At 45.8% G+C, this 19682-nt stretch overlaps 1 protein-coding gene across 1 annotated transcript in view; it reads right to left on the reverse strand.

Annotated features, from left to right (window-relative positions):
* Window positions 1–19682, reverse strand: part of LOC106723601 (NACHT, LRR and PYD domains-containing protein 1-like) — a 63643-nt gene that overhangs the window by 20642 nt on the left and 23319 nt on the right. The window contains exons 4-9 of the mRNA XM_014530210.1: window positions 15559–15729; window positions 12748–12837; window positions 7713–7811; window positions 6072–6163; window positions 5332–5491; window positions 3745–3968 (exon numbers count right to left, since the gene is read on the reverse strand). Coding sequence (XP_014385696.1) covers window positions 3745–3968; window positions 5332–5491; window positions 6072–6163; window positions 7713–7811; window positions 12748–12837; window positions 15559–15729 — 836 coding nt within the window. The remainder of the gene's footprint in view (window positions 1–3744; window positions 3969–5331; window positions 5492–6071; window positions 6164–7712; window positions 7812–12747; window positions 12838–15558; window positions 15730–19682) is intronic.

Below are 19682 nucleotides of genomic sequence, written 5' to 3' on the forward strand. Positions count from 1 at the left end.
AGGTGGGGTGGGAAACGGGTGGAGGGGAGCTATTGGGGGAAAAAGAGGAACAACTGTAATAATCTGAACAATAAAGATTTAATTTTTTAAAAAAAGAAATAATGGTAGAAAACTTCCCTAACCTGGTAAAGGAAAAAGTCACACAAGTTCAGGAGGCACAGAGAACCTCAAACAAGAAGAACCAAAACAGTCCCACGCCCAGAAACATCATAATTAAAATGCCAAAAATTAAAGACAAAGAGAGAATCTCAAATGCAGCAAGAGAAAAGAAAACTGTTACCTACAAAGGAGTCCCCATAAGGCTGACACCTGATTTGTCTTCAGAAACTCTACAGGCCAGAAGGGAATGGCATGAAGTACTCAAGGTAATGGAAAGCAAGGATCTGAGACCAAGATTACTATATCCAGCAAGGCTATCATTCAGGATAAACAGTCAAATAAAGACCTTCTCAGACAAAAAAGGCTAAAGGATTACATCACCACCAAGCCTGAATTATAAGAAATGGGACTTCTAAATGAGAAGAAACAGAGAGAGAAACCTAACCATACAGAATTAAAATGGCAGCAAATTAAGTACCTATCAAAAATAACCCTAAATGGATTAAATGCTCCAATCAAAGGCATAGGGTAGCTGAATGGATACAAAAACATGACTCAACTATATGCTGTCTACAAGAGATCCTCCTCAAAACAAAAGACACACAGAGGATGAGAGTGAAGGGATGGAAAAAAATTTTCCATGCGAATGGGAAAGAAAAAAATGCTGGAGTAACAATACTCATATTCAACAAAATAGATTTTATAATGAAGACCATCACAGGAGACAACCAAGGTCACTACATAATACTATAGGGATCGATCCAACAAGAGGATATAACCCTGGTAAACATACATATATGCACCCAATATGGAAGCTCCTAAATATATAAAAAATACCTTCTAGAAGACTTTAACAGAGAGATCAACAACAGAAAGGATATTTGCACCCCTATGTTCACAGTAGCACAATTTATAATAGCTAAAATTTGGAAACAGGCTAAAGTGTCCATTAGCAGCTAAGTGGATTAAAAAACAGTGGTGCATCTACACAATGGAATACTCCCCTGCCGTAAAAAAGAAAAGAACTCTTACCATGTGCAACAGCATGGATGGACTTGGAGAGCTTTATGCTAAGTGAAATAAGCCATTTGGAGAAAGATAAATATCACATGATCTCACTCATTTGTGGAATATAATGAACTACATAAACTGATGAACAAAAATAGAGCTGGGGCGGGGGGGGGGGGGGAAAAAAGATTCTTGAATATAATGGAAGTAATCCTGTTATTTGCAGATTTTTAATATTTCCTACAACTTTAGTGATATACGATGTTAGTACAGTTTTGGTAATATTATTATATCTAAAATCTTTTTTTTGAAATATTAATGCTTATTGCATGTAATCTATCTATAATAATAAAAGCATAATATGCTAATTAGACTGGACAGCTGAACGTCCTTCCAGACATCCTTCTGGACGTCCTTCTGGATGAAGCAGGGGCTGCAAGGGCCAAGGCAGAGGCTGCCGCTGCAGCGGCAGGGACTGAGGCAGGGGCAGCCACTGCAGTGGCAGTGAAGGCTGAGGCAAACCGCTGTGGCTGTGAGGGTTGAGGCCCTTGCATGAATTTTGTGCATCAGGATTGTAGTATCCTATCTAATACTAGACAAACAGGGTAATTGACCCTACCTTCACTACGCTTCCCATTGGCTAATCAGTGAGATATGCAAATTAACCACCAACAAAGATGGCAGTTAATTTGCATATGTAGGAGCGGAGCGAAGACTGAAGGCGGCTCCGGCCAGAGCAGCGAAGGCTTTGAAGGCGGCTCTGGTCGGAGCGAAGTCCTGGGTCCCCGGTGCAGAAGGAAAACCGGTGCAGGCAACCAGGGGATGGGAAGGCCTATTGCACGAATCTTTTCGTGCAACAGGCCTCTAGTATATATATAAAAGCCTAAGCGAACGTTCAACTGGTTGACCATTCGACCGGTTGACCAGTTGCTATTACATGCATTTACCACCAGGGGGCATATGCTTAGCACAGGAGCTGCCCTCTGCTGGTCAGTGTGTTCCCACAGTGGAAGTGCTGATCAGCTGACTGAGGGGTACCAGACACAGGGCTCACAGAGTCCGCAGTGGAGCGAGTCTACTGAGTGGCAGATGCAGGCGCAGCGGGGCCGGGATGAACACGAGCAGCAGGCAGTAGTGGCAGGTGGTGCTGGACGGCAGTTTTGGCCTGATCTCTTTAGGCCATGCTGAGGGACTCCACTTGTGCACAAATCTGTGCACGGAGCCTCTAGTATTATTATATTTAAGATCGTTTTTCTTGAAATATTAATTTTTATTGCATGTAAATGGCTAATTGTTTTGTATCTACAAATAGAAGATTTTTTTGGTATATTGGAAAAAAATAAACTTAATGAAGAAATAATAAAATGTCTATTTTACCTACTTTTTAAACAATAATTTTTCTGTGGTTACAATTCTTGATTGACAATTATTTCCTCATTACTATGAGAATATTCTATTGTCTTCTGCCTTTCATTGTTACTGTTGAAAATCAGTTGTCATCCTAATTGTAGCACCTTTCTGGGTGCTGTTAAAAACTGCTCTTAGATGTCTGTATTCTGGAGATGCACTTTAATGGGTTGATTACTGATTTCCATGTATCCCTGTCTCCTGCTTTGGATATGTTTCCTTCCTAGAAATCACATCTTTCAGCAATTCTAGAAATTTATTGGTAATTCTTTGAATATAACATCCTCTCCATTCTCTCTATAATATTCTCCTAGAATTCTGATTAGATGTATGTTAGGCCTTCTCATAGTATCTTCCATGTCACTTATTCTTTTCTTAATTATGCTGTATTATATTTTCTGTCAATGTAGCCTTGTTTCAAACTTGATTCATCATTTTAATACTTCTTGCTCATATTTTAAAAATGATTTCTTTAAGCATAAAAAACATACTTATTTTTTTCTGATAATTTAAATGTCTGACTTCTTTATAGGCCTGATATAACCTGAGGTTTCTATTGCTTCTTACTTATGATGCCTGTTCCCTGTTTCTAAGGTTTTGCTTGTAAGCTTATATTTTCAGAATTTTATCTGTGGGAAGTCTTGGGAGGTGTTGAGATAATAACATTACCCTTTATGACTAAGTCTCCTTCTGAGATGCCCTACTTTTGTGGCTTGAGTTCTCATATGGAGTCTGGTGACACTGTTTCTTCTCCCTGCCTCTAAGAGTAGCAATGGCTTCCCATTTGTTGCTATTCTCCAGGTACCTCAACCTTTCTCATTTGTTCACTTAGCCTTACTTGCAAATAGACTAGTCTTTGAAGAGTCTTCTAAAAAATCTCAACTGATACATCATATGTTTCCTGCTGAGACCCTGAGTAATATGATCTATGTGAAGAGAACTTACTAAATGATAGCTATTATTGTTATTGAGGAGACCACTTTCTATTGAGGGGAATCTTCAAGTAATTCAGGCAAAAATGATTATGATGCTTGGGAACAAAAATGTTTCAAAAAAGATGCCCAGAGCACTGTGGAATGAGAAAGAAAGCACTCTCCACTTCTTCAACACCACACCCCCTTAGTCAGTATAAGGAAGCCCCAAGTCCTTCCCTCAGGATATTGCCATTGGAAGCCATTTCGAGCCCATTCTCACTACCATCACCTTCCCCCACTCCTCCCTGTCACTCACCTTGGAGGTCTATAAAGTGAGGGAGGTACACAGCTGCCACAGCTCCTGGTTCAGCCTTGATGTCAAAAAGAGGCCCTGCGACCATCCAGCTGTGCTGTGGGACAATCTGGTCCAGGAACTGGTCCCAAGCACAGAATTCAATCTCAATGGTCACTGGCTCTGTCACCACAAAGTGGAGACCCACGTTGGGCCAGTGGTAGGAACCAGCCACAGGGAAGTGAACTCTGGGGATAGCAGAGAGAGGTAGACATTGAATTAATTACTCCACACAAGCTCATGGACTACCTACTGGATGCCTGACCCCATGTAGTGCACTGTGTATCTAGTAGAGTGGCTGCAAGCTCGGATGTCACAGCCAGAGGGATTTGGGTTTGATTCTTGGGCCCCTGTTCTCCCTACTGTGGATCCCTGAGCAAGTCATTGAACCTCCCTAATCTCAGTTTTCTTATTTTTAAGTAAAAGTAATAACAACACCATCTCTTAGAGTTGTGAGTAATAAGTGACCTAATGTATGCTGATGGCTTAATACTTACGTGGGTGTGGTTAGCTGTTTCTATAATGGTGATAATGATGAGAATAATAATGATAGTAATAATATTATTATTAATAATGAAACAGGCAAGTGTTATTGTTTTTAAAGGGCCTAATTTTCAATAATTAATAACAATCTTCATGGTGATATTAATGATAAGCACTTGAACTTAAAATAAAACTTACAGAGACTTTCCCCAGGTTCCCTGCTGGTATAGAGTGGGTTTCTAGGATGTCAGGTTCTGTGTGTAAGTTGTGAGTAATATTATTGCCCAGCTGAGATCATGTCTGTGACAGTGAATGGGAATGTGCTATGTAAGAGATCAGAACTAAAATTATAGATGTTCATTACTTAAGACTGGGAACCCTTGGAAGGCATGGCTCCATATTCATCTCATGGCTCCTTGTTACTGGTATGGTACTTTGCACATAGTGGATGTTAATAAAGCAGGAATGTGTAGATGAAAAGAGATTTAAATAGATTTATGATACATAACAAACCAAGTAAAATGAGTGGACTTGGTTTGGATCTGGATTAAAATAAACTTACTACAAGGACATATTTTGGATAATTGAGCATATTGAATACAGATGGGGTATTAGATGATATGAAAGTGACTTACTGTAAATGTTGTTAAATATGACAATTGCATTGTGGTTATGGCAATGGTATTATGGTTATTTTGTATTCTTCAAAATTCATCACAAAACATATATGGATAAAATCACCTGATATCTTGTATTTAAAATAGCATAACAACAAAAGAAAGGGAAAGTGGATAGTTGAAACAAATTTGGGAAAATGGTTGTTAAGGCTGGGTAATGAGTAAGTGGTAGTCCCTTGAACATTTTTCTTTGTTGTTTGCAACTTTTCATAATAAAACTTCTGTTTCCATAATAAAAGTACTAATACAGCCCTGTCGGTCTGTCTGGTGGCTCAACAATGAGAAGGGACCCAATGGATCATGAGTGGCGTGCTGAGTGTCTGTTGGGATCCAGTGTGGGGATGGCGGAAGTGGGGAGGCCAGCCTGGCAGACCAGAGTCCTGTCACTTACCGGTACAGATTCCTGTGTTTGTCAACCATCTCTGTAGCCACAGGTCCTGTGGGTCCCCAGAAGTCATCATCCATCATTAGAGTTTCCACTGGTTGGTTCCCCAGAGGTTCATGAGATGACAGACAGTAGGGTTTCTGTAATACTTGAGGGGAGCTCTCCTCTGTAACAGACAGGACAGTGGTCAGCTTTAGGGTCTCCTGTCTGGCCTCTCCTACCCCTTAAGCTAGAACATGGAGGGGTCTTTCTCAAGGCTAGTCTGCCTGGACTTATGAAGGTGTGTGTTAGTTGCCTCTGTCCATGCTCCTGGGCCTGCCTACCTGCTATCTGAGGAGGCCCAACCCTGTTGTCCCCTGATGCCACCCCTGCCCACTGGTACAGAAGGCATTTCTATTCCCGCATCCACCAGAAAGGTAGCTTATGAGAAGAACATGGCTCTAAAGGTGGATGGGCAATGATGGAAAGGGATTCCCAGGCCTCAGAAGCCCAGCATGGATCAGAGTCTGAGACATGCCAGACATGAGCTGGAGAGGAGCAGCCTCAGCCCCTGAGCCTGGGAGGGAGGAAACCAGAGATCTTGCCAGGTTCTAGGTGTGGAAGATCTTGCATGGAGCGAGGCCTCTCTAGTGGTGAATTTTGCCATGCCTCACCCCAGAAGCAGGAGCATGGAGGGGATGGCCTTCCATATCCTCCTCATCCCAGTCCCAATTAATGATGCTCCCAGCCTGGCCCCTTCAATGTACCTGATTCTGATCTCTGCCATTGGGGTGAAGATGTGCCATCACTCGTCTGTCCTCCACCTGGGACCATCTTAGTGATTGTTTCACTTGAATTCCTAGACACAGAGTTGGTCATTCTCCCTGAGATCTTGGAGGAAGTTGGGGCTGTCTACGTGACATCCCCACTTAATTTCAACCCTTATGAATTTGAACTCATGGCCTTCATCTGACATTCTCTCATAGACCCTGTCTTCATGATGGCCCCCATCCATCCCTCCATCCATGCAGGAACTGGGATGTAGTCCTGGCTCCTTCTGAGAGTTGATTAGCCACCTTGTCACTGGCTCTAGTCTAGCTCTCCTTTCTAGTCGCTTCTCTCCACCTCCACAGCCTCCACCTCCAGCCAAAGCCCTGGTATCAGTGGCTTGAACCACTGCGTCCTACCCCTATAGGTGCCCTCTTCTTCTCTTGTACCTCTCCAGGCCATTTCTACACAGCAGTTGATCTTCAATTTGAACCTGAGTCATCACGTAGCTACTGAAGCCCTGAAATCTTTCTTTATTGCTTTTGAGGTAGAAGCGGAAGTTATTAACATGGCCCAAAGACCTCTTTGTCCTCCCAACTGCCTGCCACCCCTCAGCTCCAATCCCACCTCTGCCACTCTCCCTGCTCACTCACTTCTGATCCAATGCTGCTCAGATCAAAACACATCTGATTGAGCAGGTCTGGAGTGAGGCTTGAGCTTTGCATTTTTAATGAGCTCTCAGGTGATGCTGATGCTGACACTGCTGGTCCATGGTCCACACTTGAGTAGCAGTGTTCCTAGTACCTGGCCTCCTTCCATTCCTCAAAGGAGCTGAGATCAGAGCCTCTACCTCTGCCAGGAATCTACCCACTTGAGGCCCAGCTACACCCTCCCACCTTTCATTACTCAGCTCAGGTCCTTTGGACGAACTCAAATAGGCCATGAGAGCATTCACGCTGATCCCAGGCACAATGATTCATGCTGTGGGTCACCTGGGCCTGTGCCCCTGCTGAGTTAATTCTTAGGAGTTGGGCCCGTGTCCATTGGCCTGTGCCCCACACACTGTGGGTCTGAGGGGAATGCTTGTTCCTTGAGGAATGGCTCCTCCTAAGCCTAGGAGGCATTTCCTGCCATGGCAGGTGAGGCAGAGCAGTCAGAACCAGGGCATAAGTGCACTTTGCTGTCACAAGTCAAAACATGCCAAATGCCCCAGAGGAAGATGCATTCTCCTCCTTCCAAGGCTTCCCTTCAGCGAGGCTCTGTACATGGGTGTTTATATGTGTGGAGCCTGAGTGAGGGTGGTCTTTCCCCGCAAAGCTCTCTCTCCTTTTCTTTGTCTCCTCCTCGTGTTGTTGCTTTCCATGTTCTAAATATCGCCCATTCAGTTTTTTTCACTTATTCATCTCCTTATCATCTTGTGGAAGGCTTTAAACAGAGGAGAGACATCATTTTCTTTGCAACAAACAAACAAACAAACAAACTCCCTCTGGCTGCTGTGTTTTCTTGGCTTCTTCCTGTTCTGTCTGTCTCTGCCTCCAACATCACCCCACCCCACTTTTGGCCCATGTCTCTGCACCAGCCTCTAGGAGTCAGCCCTGGGCCTGGGTCAGCTTGAGCAAAGTCTGTGTCTCCCCCTTTACCAATCGTCGGTTAACAGCTCACTGATCAGATCATGTATCATATGCATTTGGGTGTCCTCCATCTCTGTCACCTCCTCATTACTGGGAGACATGGCCAGCCTGCAAACACAAAGGAAGCCTGGTTACCTGGGACCCCCACACGATCTCAAGGTCCTGTAGGAACTACTGTAGGTTGGGTTCCCTGAAATCAGGTTCTGAGATGGAGAATAGAGTTAGGAAGTTTATTCAGAAATGTTCTTGGGTCAAGCAGGGCAAATAAAGGGAGGAAGCAGGAATGGGCAGAGGGATAAGTTGGGCTACGATACAATCTCAAGGGAAACAGCTGACTCTGTGGGACTTCTGATGTGGGGATGACCCTCCAGGATGTTCCATCCTGGGAGGAGGTGCTTTATGCCACTACACCAGTCAGTCACTGGATGCCAGCCAACCCAGGCAGGGGAGGTGACCTTGCGTGATTTGGCAGAGGCCATCCCTGTAGCCAGCAGCACTCCCAGGAACTGGGGTTACATCTTCTTTCCTGAAAGGGACCTGGGCAGCACTTCCCAGCATCCACCAGAGAAGAGCCAGGCCCCATGGCCTCAAACTGACCACACAGGAGTAGGTCCTGGGATTTAGAGGCTAGGTGTCCTGGAGAGAAAGAGCCACTCTCACAGGCCCTGTGTTCTGGGGTTTCTGTTGGATTTGTTCCAGGGGTAGGAGCCACCCATGGGGAAGTGAACTCTGGGGAATACAGAGAGAAGTAGACATTGAATTAATTACTCTACACAAGCCCCCTGAGTATGTACTGAATATCCCACCCTAAGCTGTGCACTGCATAGCTAGTAGAGTGGCTGCAAGCTCAAACATATCACAGAGGGATTTGGGATTGTGTCGTAGCCCCTCTGCTCTCTACTGTGGATCCCTGAGCAAGTCATTGGAACTGACTAATCTCAGTTTTCTTATTTGTAAGTAAAGGTAATAATAGCACCATCTCATAGAGTTGTGAGTAATAAGTGACCTAATGTATGCTGACGGCTTAATATATGACTGCAGATGTTTAACTGTTTCTAGAATGATGATGATGATGATGATGATGATGATGAAAATAATAATAGTGTTAGGAACAATAAAATAGGAAAGTTATTATTTTTAAAGGTCCTACTTTTCAACAATTAATGCAGTCTATATGGTGATATTAATGATAACCACTTGAGCTTAAAATAACACTTACAGAGATATTACAGAAACTTTCCCCAGGTTCCTGGTTGGTATAGAGCGGGTTCCTGGGATGCCAGCTTCTGTGTGTGTAAGTTGGGAGTAATATTATCACCCAGCTGAGATCATGTCTGTGACAGCGAATGGTAATGTGTTATGTAAGAGATCAGGAGTAAGATTATAGATGTTAATTACTTATGACTGGAAACCCTTGGGAGGCACAACTCATGGCTGGTTGTTATTGGTATGGTACTTTGCACACAGTGGATGTTAATAAGACAGAAACATATAAGTGGAAAGAGATTTAAATGAGATTTATGAGATATACCAACCCAAATACAACGAGTGGACTTTTTTTGATCCTGATTAGAACAAACCTACTGCAAGGACACATTTTGGACAATTGAGCATATTGAATGCAGAATGGGTATTAGATGATATGAAAATGACTTATTGTAAACATTCTTAGATATGACAGTGGCATTTTGGTTATGGGAGAAAAGGTCTTTATTTATATTCTTCAAAATGCATCACAAAATATATACGGACAAGATCACCTGATATCTTGTATTTAAAATACTATAATAACGCCTTAGCTGTATTGACTCAGTGGATAGAGCATCGGCCCATGGACTGAAGGGTCCTGGGTTTGATTCCAGTCAAGGGCACCTGCCATGTTGTGGGCTCGATTCCCAGTAGGGGGCATGCAGGATGCAGTTGATCAATGATTCTCTCTCATCATTGATGTTCCTTTCTATCTCTCTCTCTCCCTCTCCCTTTCTCTCTGAAATCAATAAAAAACCAAACCAAAACAAAAGAAAAACTTGATTGAGGTATACACGACATACAATAAAATGAAAGTATTTAAAAAATAAAACAAAATCCTATATAATAAAAGCCTAATATGCAAATCGGAATGACCAGTGGAATGACTGGTTGCTATGATGTGCACTCACCACCAAGGGGCAGATATTCAATGCAGGGTTTGCCCCCATCCCACAGGCCCCAGGCAGGCCAAAGCAGGTGCCAGCAGGGGTCCCCCCGATCACCCCACACCTCGCCCCACAGATCAGCCCTGATCACCGGCCAGGGCTATGGACGCTACCCGTGAACAAATATTGTGCACCGGGCCTCAAGTACTATAATAACAAAAGACAGGAAAAGTAAATAGTTGAAACAGATTTTGGAAAATGGTTGTTGTAGCTGAGTAATGAGTAAGTGGTAGTCCCTTGGACTCTTTTTCTTTGTTGCTTGCATAATAAAACATCTGTTTCAATAATAAAAGCACTAATCCAGCCCTGGTCTGTCTGCCTGGTGGCTTAGCAATGAGAGTGGGCCCACATGGCTATGACTGGGGTGCTGAGTGTCTGTGGGGAATCACTGTGGGGATGGCGGGGTTGGGGGCCAGCCTGGCACAGTAGAGTCCCTCACTAGCTGGTACCAACTCCTCCTGTGTTTGTCAACCATCTCTGTAGCCACAGGCCCTGTGGGGCCCCAGAAGTCATTAAGCCTCATTAGAGGCTCCACTGGTTGTTTCCTCTGAAGTCTAGGATAAGGCCAATATGAGGATTCCATCTCTTCTATGTGAGAGGAACAGACAGGGCAGTGGTCAGCTTTAGAGTCTCCTGTCTGGCCTCTCCTACCCCTTAAGCTAGAACATGGAGGGGTTCTGCTCAAGGCTGTTCTGCCTGGACTTTGGAAGGTGTGTGTTAGTTGCCTCTGTCCATGCTCCTGGGCCTGCCTACCTGCTATCTGAGGAGGCCCAACCCTGTTGTCCCCTGATGCCACCCCTACCCACTGGTACAGAAGGCATTTCTATTCCCTCATCCACCAGAAAGGTAGCTTATGAGAAGAACATGGTTCCAAAGGTGGATGGGCAGTGATGGAAAGGGATTCCCAGGCTTCAGAAGCCCAGCGTGGATCAGAGACTGAGAGATGCCAGACATGAGCTGGAGAGGAGCAGCCTCAGGCCCTGATCCTGGGAGGGAGGAAACCAGAGATCTTGCCAGGTTCTAGGTGTGGAAGATCTTGCATGGAGCAAGGCCTCTCTAGTGGTGAATTTTGCCATGGCTCACCCCAGAGGCAGGAGCATGGAGGGGATGGCCTTCCATATCCTCCTCACCCCTGTCCCAGTTAACAATGCTCCCAGCCTGGCCCCTTCTAAGTACCTGATTCTGATCTCTGCCATTGGGGTGGAGATGTGCCATCACTCGTCTGTCCTCCACCTGGGACCATCTTAGTGATTGTTTCACTTGAATTCCTAGACACAGAGTTGGTCATTCTCCCTGAGATCTTGGAGGAAGTTGGGGCTGTCTACGTGACATCCCCACTTAATTTCAACCCTTCTGAATTTGAACTCATGGCCTTCATCTGACATTCTCTCATAGACCCTGTCTTCATGATGGCCCCCATCCATCCTCCCTCCATCGCAGGAACTGGGATGTAGTCCTGGCTCCTTCTGAGAGTTGATTAGCCACCTTGTCACTGGCTCTAGTCTAGCTCTCCTTTCTTGTCGCTTCTCTCCACCTCCACAGCCTCCACCTCCAGCCAAGTCCCTGGTATATGTGGCTCGAACCACTACATCCTCCCCCTAAAGGTGCCCTCTTTTTTTCTGTCCCTCTCCAGGCCATTTCTACACAGCAGCTGATCTTCAATTTGAACCTGAGTCATCATGTAGCTACTGAAGCCCTGAATTCTTTCTTTATTGCTTTTGAGGTAGAAGCGGAAGTTATTAACATGGCCCAAAGGCCTCTTTGTCCTCCCAACTGCCTGCCACCCCTCAGCTCCAATCTCACCTCTGCCACTCTCCCTGCTCACTCACTTCTAATCCAATGCTGCTCAGAGGCCTTGTCAAAACACAGATTCTGATTCAGCAGGTTTGGAGTGAGGCTTGAGATTTGCATTTTTAATGAGCTCTCAGGTGATGCTGATGCTGACACTGCTGGTCCATGGTCCACACTTTGAGTAGGAGTGTTTCTGGTCCCTGCCCTCCTCCCATTCCTCAAAGGAGCTGAGATCAGAGGCTCTACCTCTGCCAGGAATCTACTCATTCTTGGCCCAGCTAAGCCCAGCTACCATAACTCAGCTCAAGTCCTTTGGAAATAGGCCATGAGAGCATTCACGCTGATCCCAGGCACAAGGATTCATGCTGTGGATCACCTGGGCCTGTGTCCCTGCTGAGTTAATTCCTAGGTGTTGGGCCTGTGTCCATGGTCCGGTGCCCAACACACTGTGGGTCTGAGGGGAATGCTTGTCCCCTGTGGAATGGCTCTTCCTAAGGCCTCCTAATGGCTTCTGCCAGACTAATTGAGGCAGAGGAATGGGAACCAGGGCATAGATGTTCTTTGCAGTCACAGGCCAAAATATACCAAAATGAAAGCCTACGCAGCTGCAACAAATTCCCAGCAGGAAATCGTATTCTCCTGTTCCCAGGATTCCCCTCAGCTGGGCTGTGTGCATGGGTGTTTATATGTGTGGAGATTGCATGAGGGTGTTCTGTCCTTTCCGTAGCTCTCTGCTTGTCCTTATCTCCCCCTCATGGTCATTGCTTTTCATGTTCCAAATCTCAACCACTCACTCATACACTTTTCTTCATTTTTTTCACCTCCTTATCATCTCATGGAAGGGTTAAACAGAGAAGGGCATAATCTTGTTTGAACTAAAGAAACAAACACATAAACAACCTCACTGGCTGCTGTGGTTTCCTGGCTTCTTCCTGGTTCTGTCTGTCTCTGCCTCCAACCTCACCCCACCCCACTTCTGGCCCATGTTCCTGGAACAGCCTTTAGGAGTCAGCCCTGGGACTGGGTCAGCTTGAGGGAGTTCTGTGTCTCCCCCTTACCATCTGCTGCTGATGACCAGCTGAGGCTTCTCCTGCTGCAGGACCCTCAGCTTCTTTTGCACCTTCTTACTCAGCCGAGTCTGGTCCAGCCTGCAAGCACAAAAGAAGCCTGGTTGTACTGGGATGCCCATATGATCTGAACAGTGTCAGGGCCCAGAATCATGGAACCTTCCAGGTCCTGCAGGAACCTGTTGTAGGTTGGGTTCCCTGAAAACACGTTCTATGATGGAAAGTAGAGTTAGGAGGTTTATTAGGGAGTGTTTTTGGGTCAATACCAGGGCAAAGGGAGGTAACAAGACTGGGTGCAGTGGTTCTCAACCTTCTGGCCCTTTAAATACAGTTCCTCATGTTGTGACCCAACCATAAAATTATTTTCGTTGCTACTTCATAACTGTAATGTTGCTACTGTTATGAATCGTAATGTAAATATCTGATATGCAGGATGGTCTTAGGCGACCCCTGTGAAAGGGTCGTTTGACCGCCAAAGGGATTGCAACCCACAGGTTGAGAACCACTGGGGTCGAGGGACAAGTTGGGCTGTGATGGAGTCCCCAGGGACACAGCTGACTCTGTGGGAAGTTTGTTGTGGGGATGACCCCCCAGAACTGTCCGTACTGAGAGAAGGGTCTTTATACCACTACCCCAGTCACTGGATGCAGGCCACCCCAGGGAGGGGAGGTGACCTTGTGTGAGATGGCCATAGTTGGCAGAGGCCATCCTTGTAGCTGGCACCACTCCCAGGGTGGGGGTTCGGTCTTCTTCCCTGAAAGCGAACTGGGCAGCACTTCACAGCATCCACCAGAGAACCACCAGTGTCCATGGGCTCAAATGACCACACAGAAGTAGTTCCTGGGATTTCCTTCTTAGAGGCTAGGGGGCTTCCTGGAAAGAAAGAGCCTGTTTCTATTCTCACACACCATGTGCTCTGGGGTTTCCGCTGGATTTGGGATGGCTGCTGCCCTCACCTCCAACAGGGAGGGACCTGCTCAGCCTATTATGAGCCATTGAAAAGGCAGGTGTGAAGACTCTGCACCTGTCAGGACGCACACCTTCCTCATTCCTGCTGTCAGAGCTGTTGTTACCTGGGGAGAGTATGGGACCATGATGCAGAGGTTGTCCCTCTCATCCCAGTCCCAGGGCCCAAGGAAGGGAGGCAGAAACCTTCACAGGACGTCCTAGAGCTGCTCTGAGGCAACCAAGAGGTGAGGAGTAACAGGTGAGCAGGGCATGGATGCAGACCTACTGCCAAGGCTCAGCTCTGGAGAGGTGGTGACATAGGAGATGGTGACAGTCACACATGCTCAGAGGGGAGGGGACTGAGGTGGGAAGATGCCAGCCCCAGAGGATGGAGTTCCCTTGGTTGTGAAGGGTGAGAGTGGGCTCTTGGAGGACCCACATGTAGAGTGTTCACCTCCTGCTGCTTTAGGTTTGAGGAAGGAGGACTCTCAGAGGAAAGGCTGAGAGCCGGCAGGAGCCTCAGCCAAGACTGAGGGGTCAGGACTCAGAGTTTTGGAGCCCTGTCAGCTCTGTGCGTGTGAGACAGGCCCCAGCCAGAAGCTGCAAGGAAATGATCAGTCAGAAACTGGCTGTGGACTTGTTTTCAGGCTGGGGGGAGTGACAGGAAGTGGCCGGGAGACAGCATGAGAAATGAGGGCTGGGGTCACTGTACCCCAGCCACACCGCTCTCCAGAGCTCTGAGCCTTATTCTGTCCTGGGGTCTCTCCCATGCTATTCTCAGGCTGGACTACTCCCCCTGACTGGGCCTGGTCAACCCCTGTTTCTGCTTCAGGTCTCGGCCTGATGTCACTTCCCCAGAGAGGCCCTCCCTGCCCCTGAGTCTAATTCCATCATCCCCTGTTACACTCTCATAACACAGTGCACTTTCCTTTCACAAACTGCACGAAGCTCAGAGATACACACTGTGTGTTAACATCTGTCTAGTTCTCACTGGAGTGCAAACTTAAGGGAGCAGGACCTGGGTCTGTTGTTCAATATTGTCCCCTCAGTGCCTGGTCCAGTGCTTGGCACATGGGAGTTATGAAATGAATGAAAAGATGAATGAGTGAATGAAAGAGACCATGAAGGAAGGACAGAAGGATGGAAAGAGGAAGGAAGGAAGGAAGGAAGGAAGGAAGGAAGGAAGGAAGGAAGGAAGAAAGAAAGGAAGGAAAGACAGAAGAAAGGAAGGAATCAAGAAGGGCCAATGCTTAAGTGTAAGCTTTAGGGGGAAGGGTCTGTGTCTGTTGCTCAATATTGTCTCCTCAGTGCCTGGTCCAGTGCTTGGCACATGGGAGTCATGAAATGAATGAAAGGATAAAAGAGTGGATGAATGAATGAGAGAAGGAAGGAAGGAAGGAAGGAAGGAAGGAAGGAAGGAAGGAAGGAAGGAAGGGAGGGAGGAAGGAAAGAAGGAAGGAAGGAAGAAAGGACAGAAGGAAGGATGGAAGGCCTGCCTTGGATGGAGAAGTAAATCGGGGCAGGAATCCTCTGAACATGTGGCCTCACCAGTGGTTCTCATTGGAGCCTCTCAACTCTGTTCCCAGCGCTGCTCTAGTTTTACATGCATTTTATTTCATCACATCTATGAGGTGGGTATGATAGTCCTGTTATACAGATGAAGAAACCGAGTCTCAGGTGAAGACCTGCCCGTCTCATGGCCTAAGTCAGTGGCGGATCCGGTAGGGAACCCAGGCTGCCCATGCATTTTTCTTCCCCTTTACTTCCCCATCCAATTCAGGGCTCCCACACCCCTTTCCATCGCTCTCCCTCCCTTTCCCTGTCCTCTGCCCAGTAATGACCCCAGGGCCTTACCCCAGGTGCTTGAGTTGGCAGGCAGGCTGCCTGAGCCCTTCGCAGAGCAGCTTCATGCCACGGTCACCCAGCTCGTTGTGCCGCAAGTCCAACTCTCTCAGGCTGGGGCTGGCACCCAGCATGGAGGCCAGGTCCTTGCAGCAGTTGTTTCTGAGGCCACAGCTGACCAGCCTGTGGGAGAGATTTGCATGTTCTGAGGGCCCTCTCCTCAGGGTAACTGGGGTCTGGTTTCCATTTCTAGTACTGTGGCCCTTTTGGGGTCCTTGGTGATATTAAAGGAAGAAAAACACATGTCTGGCTTATAGTTACCGGGGACATTTTATTTAAATTTCTTTTATTTTTGGGGGGAGGTAAGGGGAGTATGGGAGCAGACTGGAAGAGGTTTATGGGGGGGAAAGGACGGCCTATGTAATACTTTCATCAATAAAGATTGAAAAATAAATAAATAAAAATAAAATAAAGGTTACAGAGACCGGCAAAAAAAATTATTTTAATCCTCACCAAGGATATTTTTTCCATTGATATTTAGAGAGAGTGGACGGGAGGAGAGGGAGGAGAGAGAAGGAGAGAAACATCGATATGAAAGATAAAAGAATTGGTTGCCTCCTGCAAGCGGCCCCAGTTGGGGCACCAGGAATTGAAGCTGCAACTGAAGTTCTCACCCTTGACTGGGAATTGAACCCGTGAACCTTCAATCTGAGGGTTGATGCTCCAACCACTGAGCCAAATAGGCCAGAGCATGGGAGATTTTCATTTTCTCCTGCAGCCAAGGAGGCACTCATCAACATTTCTCACTCCTGTGTGATTCTTACCAATGCTTCCTACTCTCCACATCAGCACTGCACCATTAGTCGACCCAACCTTCCAGTTGTGTACTGGGCCTAATTGTTAACTACATCACCCCTTCCAAATGCTCAGTTAGCTGACTAGGGATGCTTTGGTGGAGTTCAACATGAGGATATGTATCTGCTCCCAACCCTATTCTCCCATCCTGCCTAGTTCTCTCTGATTCATGGTCTTAGGGCAGGTATCTCGCCTCCTGTGGCTGCCCACCCCTCAAAGTAATGTCAATGATGAGCAATTACAGCTGCAGCCGTGGGGTGGAGGGAATAAAGCTTTATATCTTAGTTCCTTTGATTTCATTTCTTTCCTGATGTTTGAGCAAGGGCACTGCCTTTTCATTTTGTATGGATCCTACAAATTATCAAGCTAGTCCTGAGAGGAGGAACAGGTGTATTTTGGTTAGGGAGGAAAGTCTAGTTTAGAATACACTGAATTTGAGGAGCCCCTGGCACATCCTGGGGGAGGGTGTGGTTATTCAGTCCTGAGCTGAAGATGGAAGCTTGGTAGGTACCCGCTGAAAGGGGTCTGGGATGCGATGGTGGGAAGGCTCTGAATGAGGTGGAGGACACTAAAATTGGGACCTGGTTACACTTCACCTGATTGGACATCAGATAGGCCTGGTTTCGAAGCTCACCTCTGTCAGTTACTAGATGAAGAGTGGGGGCAGGTTTCTTAATCTTCAAGTTTACTGGTCTGTAACATGAATTTGACATGCCTTTGCACATGGTGGTTGCCAAGGTCAAAGGAGATAACATATCCCATGTGCTTAAACAGTTCTTAAAGGATGAAATCTGAGCCCCTTGACTTTCTTCTAAGTTTCCTTCCTGTTTTTACACAGCCTCGAATCTCAGTTTTCATGTCGCCCTTCTTATTTCCTGCTGTCCCAGAAGGGCAAGGCTCCTCTGTCTTCAACTCCACAATTTCCTGCTTCCCCTCTGACCTTGTTCTGGAATCCCCTCTTCAGACCTCCAACCTCTCCTTTACCAGTTTCTTCTCCTTTGTCTATGTACTGTGCTCAGTTTTACATGCCCATAAAAAGCAAAGCACCCAGAATCCTTGAGGCTCGCATATTCAACTGTTTTCAAGAGAAATCCAATTATTAGTTAGGACTTTGCTTGAAGGTCTTAGACATTCCTACATTCATCGTGCAGGAGGCAGCTGATCAATGTTTCTCTCTCATAGATGTTTCTATCTCTCTCTCCCTCTCCATTTCTCTTTCTCTAAAATCAATAAAAACATATGTATATTTTTTAAATAGAAAATAACCCATCAAGTTCCCACAATCAAATCTATGTGTCTTTTGGCCAATGTCCCTCTGCCAGTTCTTCTCCCCTCCTGTTACAGTTGGAGGTGTTTCCCAACTCCTCCAAAGCCATCCTTCTCCCACTGACTCCCTCTGAGGAAAGGGAGACCATCAATTAGTCCTTTTTCTCATATCTTTATCAACATATATTCAAATTTAGACCTTTTCCTTCTTTAGTGTAAACAAGCATGCATGAAGGTGTGCAAACACACACATACACACACTCCTAGTCAGTCCCACATTCCATTATGCTTCAATTCTTTTATCTTATATTTATTTTTAAAGTAAATCTTTATTGTTGAAATAATTACATATGTCCTCCATTGATTCTTTCTAGCCTAACCCCTCCCTTCACCACACCCCAGGCCTTCACCACCCTATTTTCTGTGTCCAGGGGTTATCTTTATATGCACATAATTTCTTTCGTTGATCTCTTCCCACCGACCCACCCTCCCCCACCTTCTCTCTGAGATTTTGCAGTCGGTTCTATGCTTCTGTGTCTCTGGATTGACTTTTTTCAGCAATTTATTTTGTTTATTAGATTCCACATATGAGTGAGATCATGTGACACTTATCATTCTCTGATTGGCTTATTTCAGTTAGCATAATACTCTCCAGGTTCTTCCATGCTGGCCTAAAGGGCAAGAGATCCCTCTTTTTTATAGTTTCATAGTATTTCATAGTGTAAATGTCCTACAGCTTTTTTTCATCCACTCATATGCTGATGGGCACTTGGGTTGTTTTCAGATTTTAGCTATTATAAAATGTGCTGCTATGAACATACGGGTGCATACATACTTTCTGATTGGTGTTTCTGGTTTCTTAGGATATCCTATCCTATATAATAAAAAAGAAACATGTAAATTGACCACCCCTCCGCTACGCTCACCAGCCAATCAGGAGTGACTATGCAAATTAACCCAACAAAGATGGCAGGTTAATTCGCATACACAGGCGCCAGGTGGAGAGCAGAGCGGGAGAACTGGCAGAGAGTGGAGTGGCTTGGGGAAATTGGCTCCCCAAGTCACCAGATGAAGAGCAGAGAGGGAGAGCTGGCAGCTTGGAGGACTTGGCAGAGTGGGAAGCTGTGGGAAGAAGACAGAGCAGGAAGAAAAAACCAAGATCATGGGGAGCACCAAGAATTCTGGGAATAGTAGTTTTGGTGGCAGCTCAGGACCAGAAGCAGAAGCCCAGAGTGCGGGGAGCACCAGGAATGCTGGGAATTGTAGTTCTGGTGACAGACGAATCTCCTAGACCAGCGGTTCTCAACCTGTGGGTCACGACCCCTTTGGGGGTCGAAATACCCTTTCACAGGGGTCGCCTAAGACCAACGGAAAACACATATTTTCGATGGTCTTAGGAACTGAGACACTGCTCCTCTATTCATCTCCAGGCGGGTCTGCCTACATGCAGATACGCCCACATATGAGTACCTGGTGTGATGACATCATCGCGCTAACCCCATCACATACACCCCTTACAAATACAGGTGTATGTGACAGGGTTGGTGCCATAATGTACTTATGCGGACCAGTCATACATGTGTAGAGAGAAGCTACTGTGTAGAAAGCAGCTGCTGTGTTGAAAGCAGCAGTATTGGAGGTAAAACGACACTTCATGAATTATAATTACTGGGTAAATGTAAAATCATGTACTGTAAAATCATCAACTACTGCAAAAAAATATATATCTGTACCATGGGAACTTAATCTGGATGCTGATTGGTATTTTTATATTCAGTTGTGGTTGATGTGAATACTGCCCCCTTGTGATAGTAACAGGTATGTCAAGAAAACAACACAGAGAATGGTAAATCATAGGAAACTTTAATGAATTGTATTGACTGAACTATGCCATAGATCATCTTTTGTATTATTAAAGCTATTGTTATATATTATTTTCATTAGCAAACCATCCCATGACAATGGATTGTGTAGAGAAGAACGTTAAGAAAAGAAAATATAGTGAGGATTTTTTA

This window comes from Myotis brandtii, unplaced genomic scaffold, assembly GCF_000412655.1.
Source record: "Myotis brandtii unplaced genomic scaffold, ASM41265v1 scaffold728, whole genome shotgun sequence".
Taxonomy (NCBI): domain Eukaryota; kingdom Metazoa; phylum Chordata; class Mammalia; order Chiroptera; family Vespertilionidae; genus Myotis; species Myotis brandtii.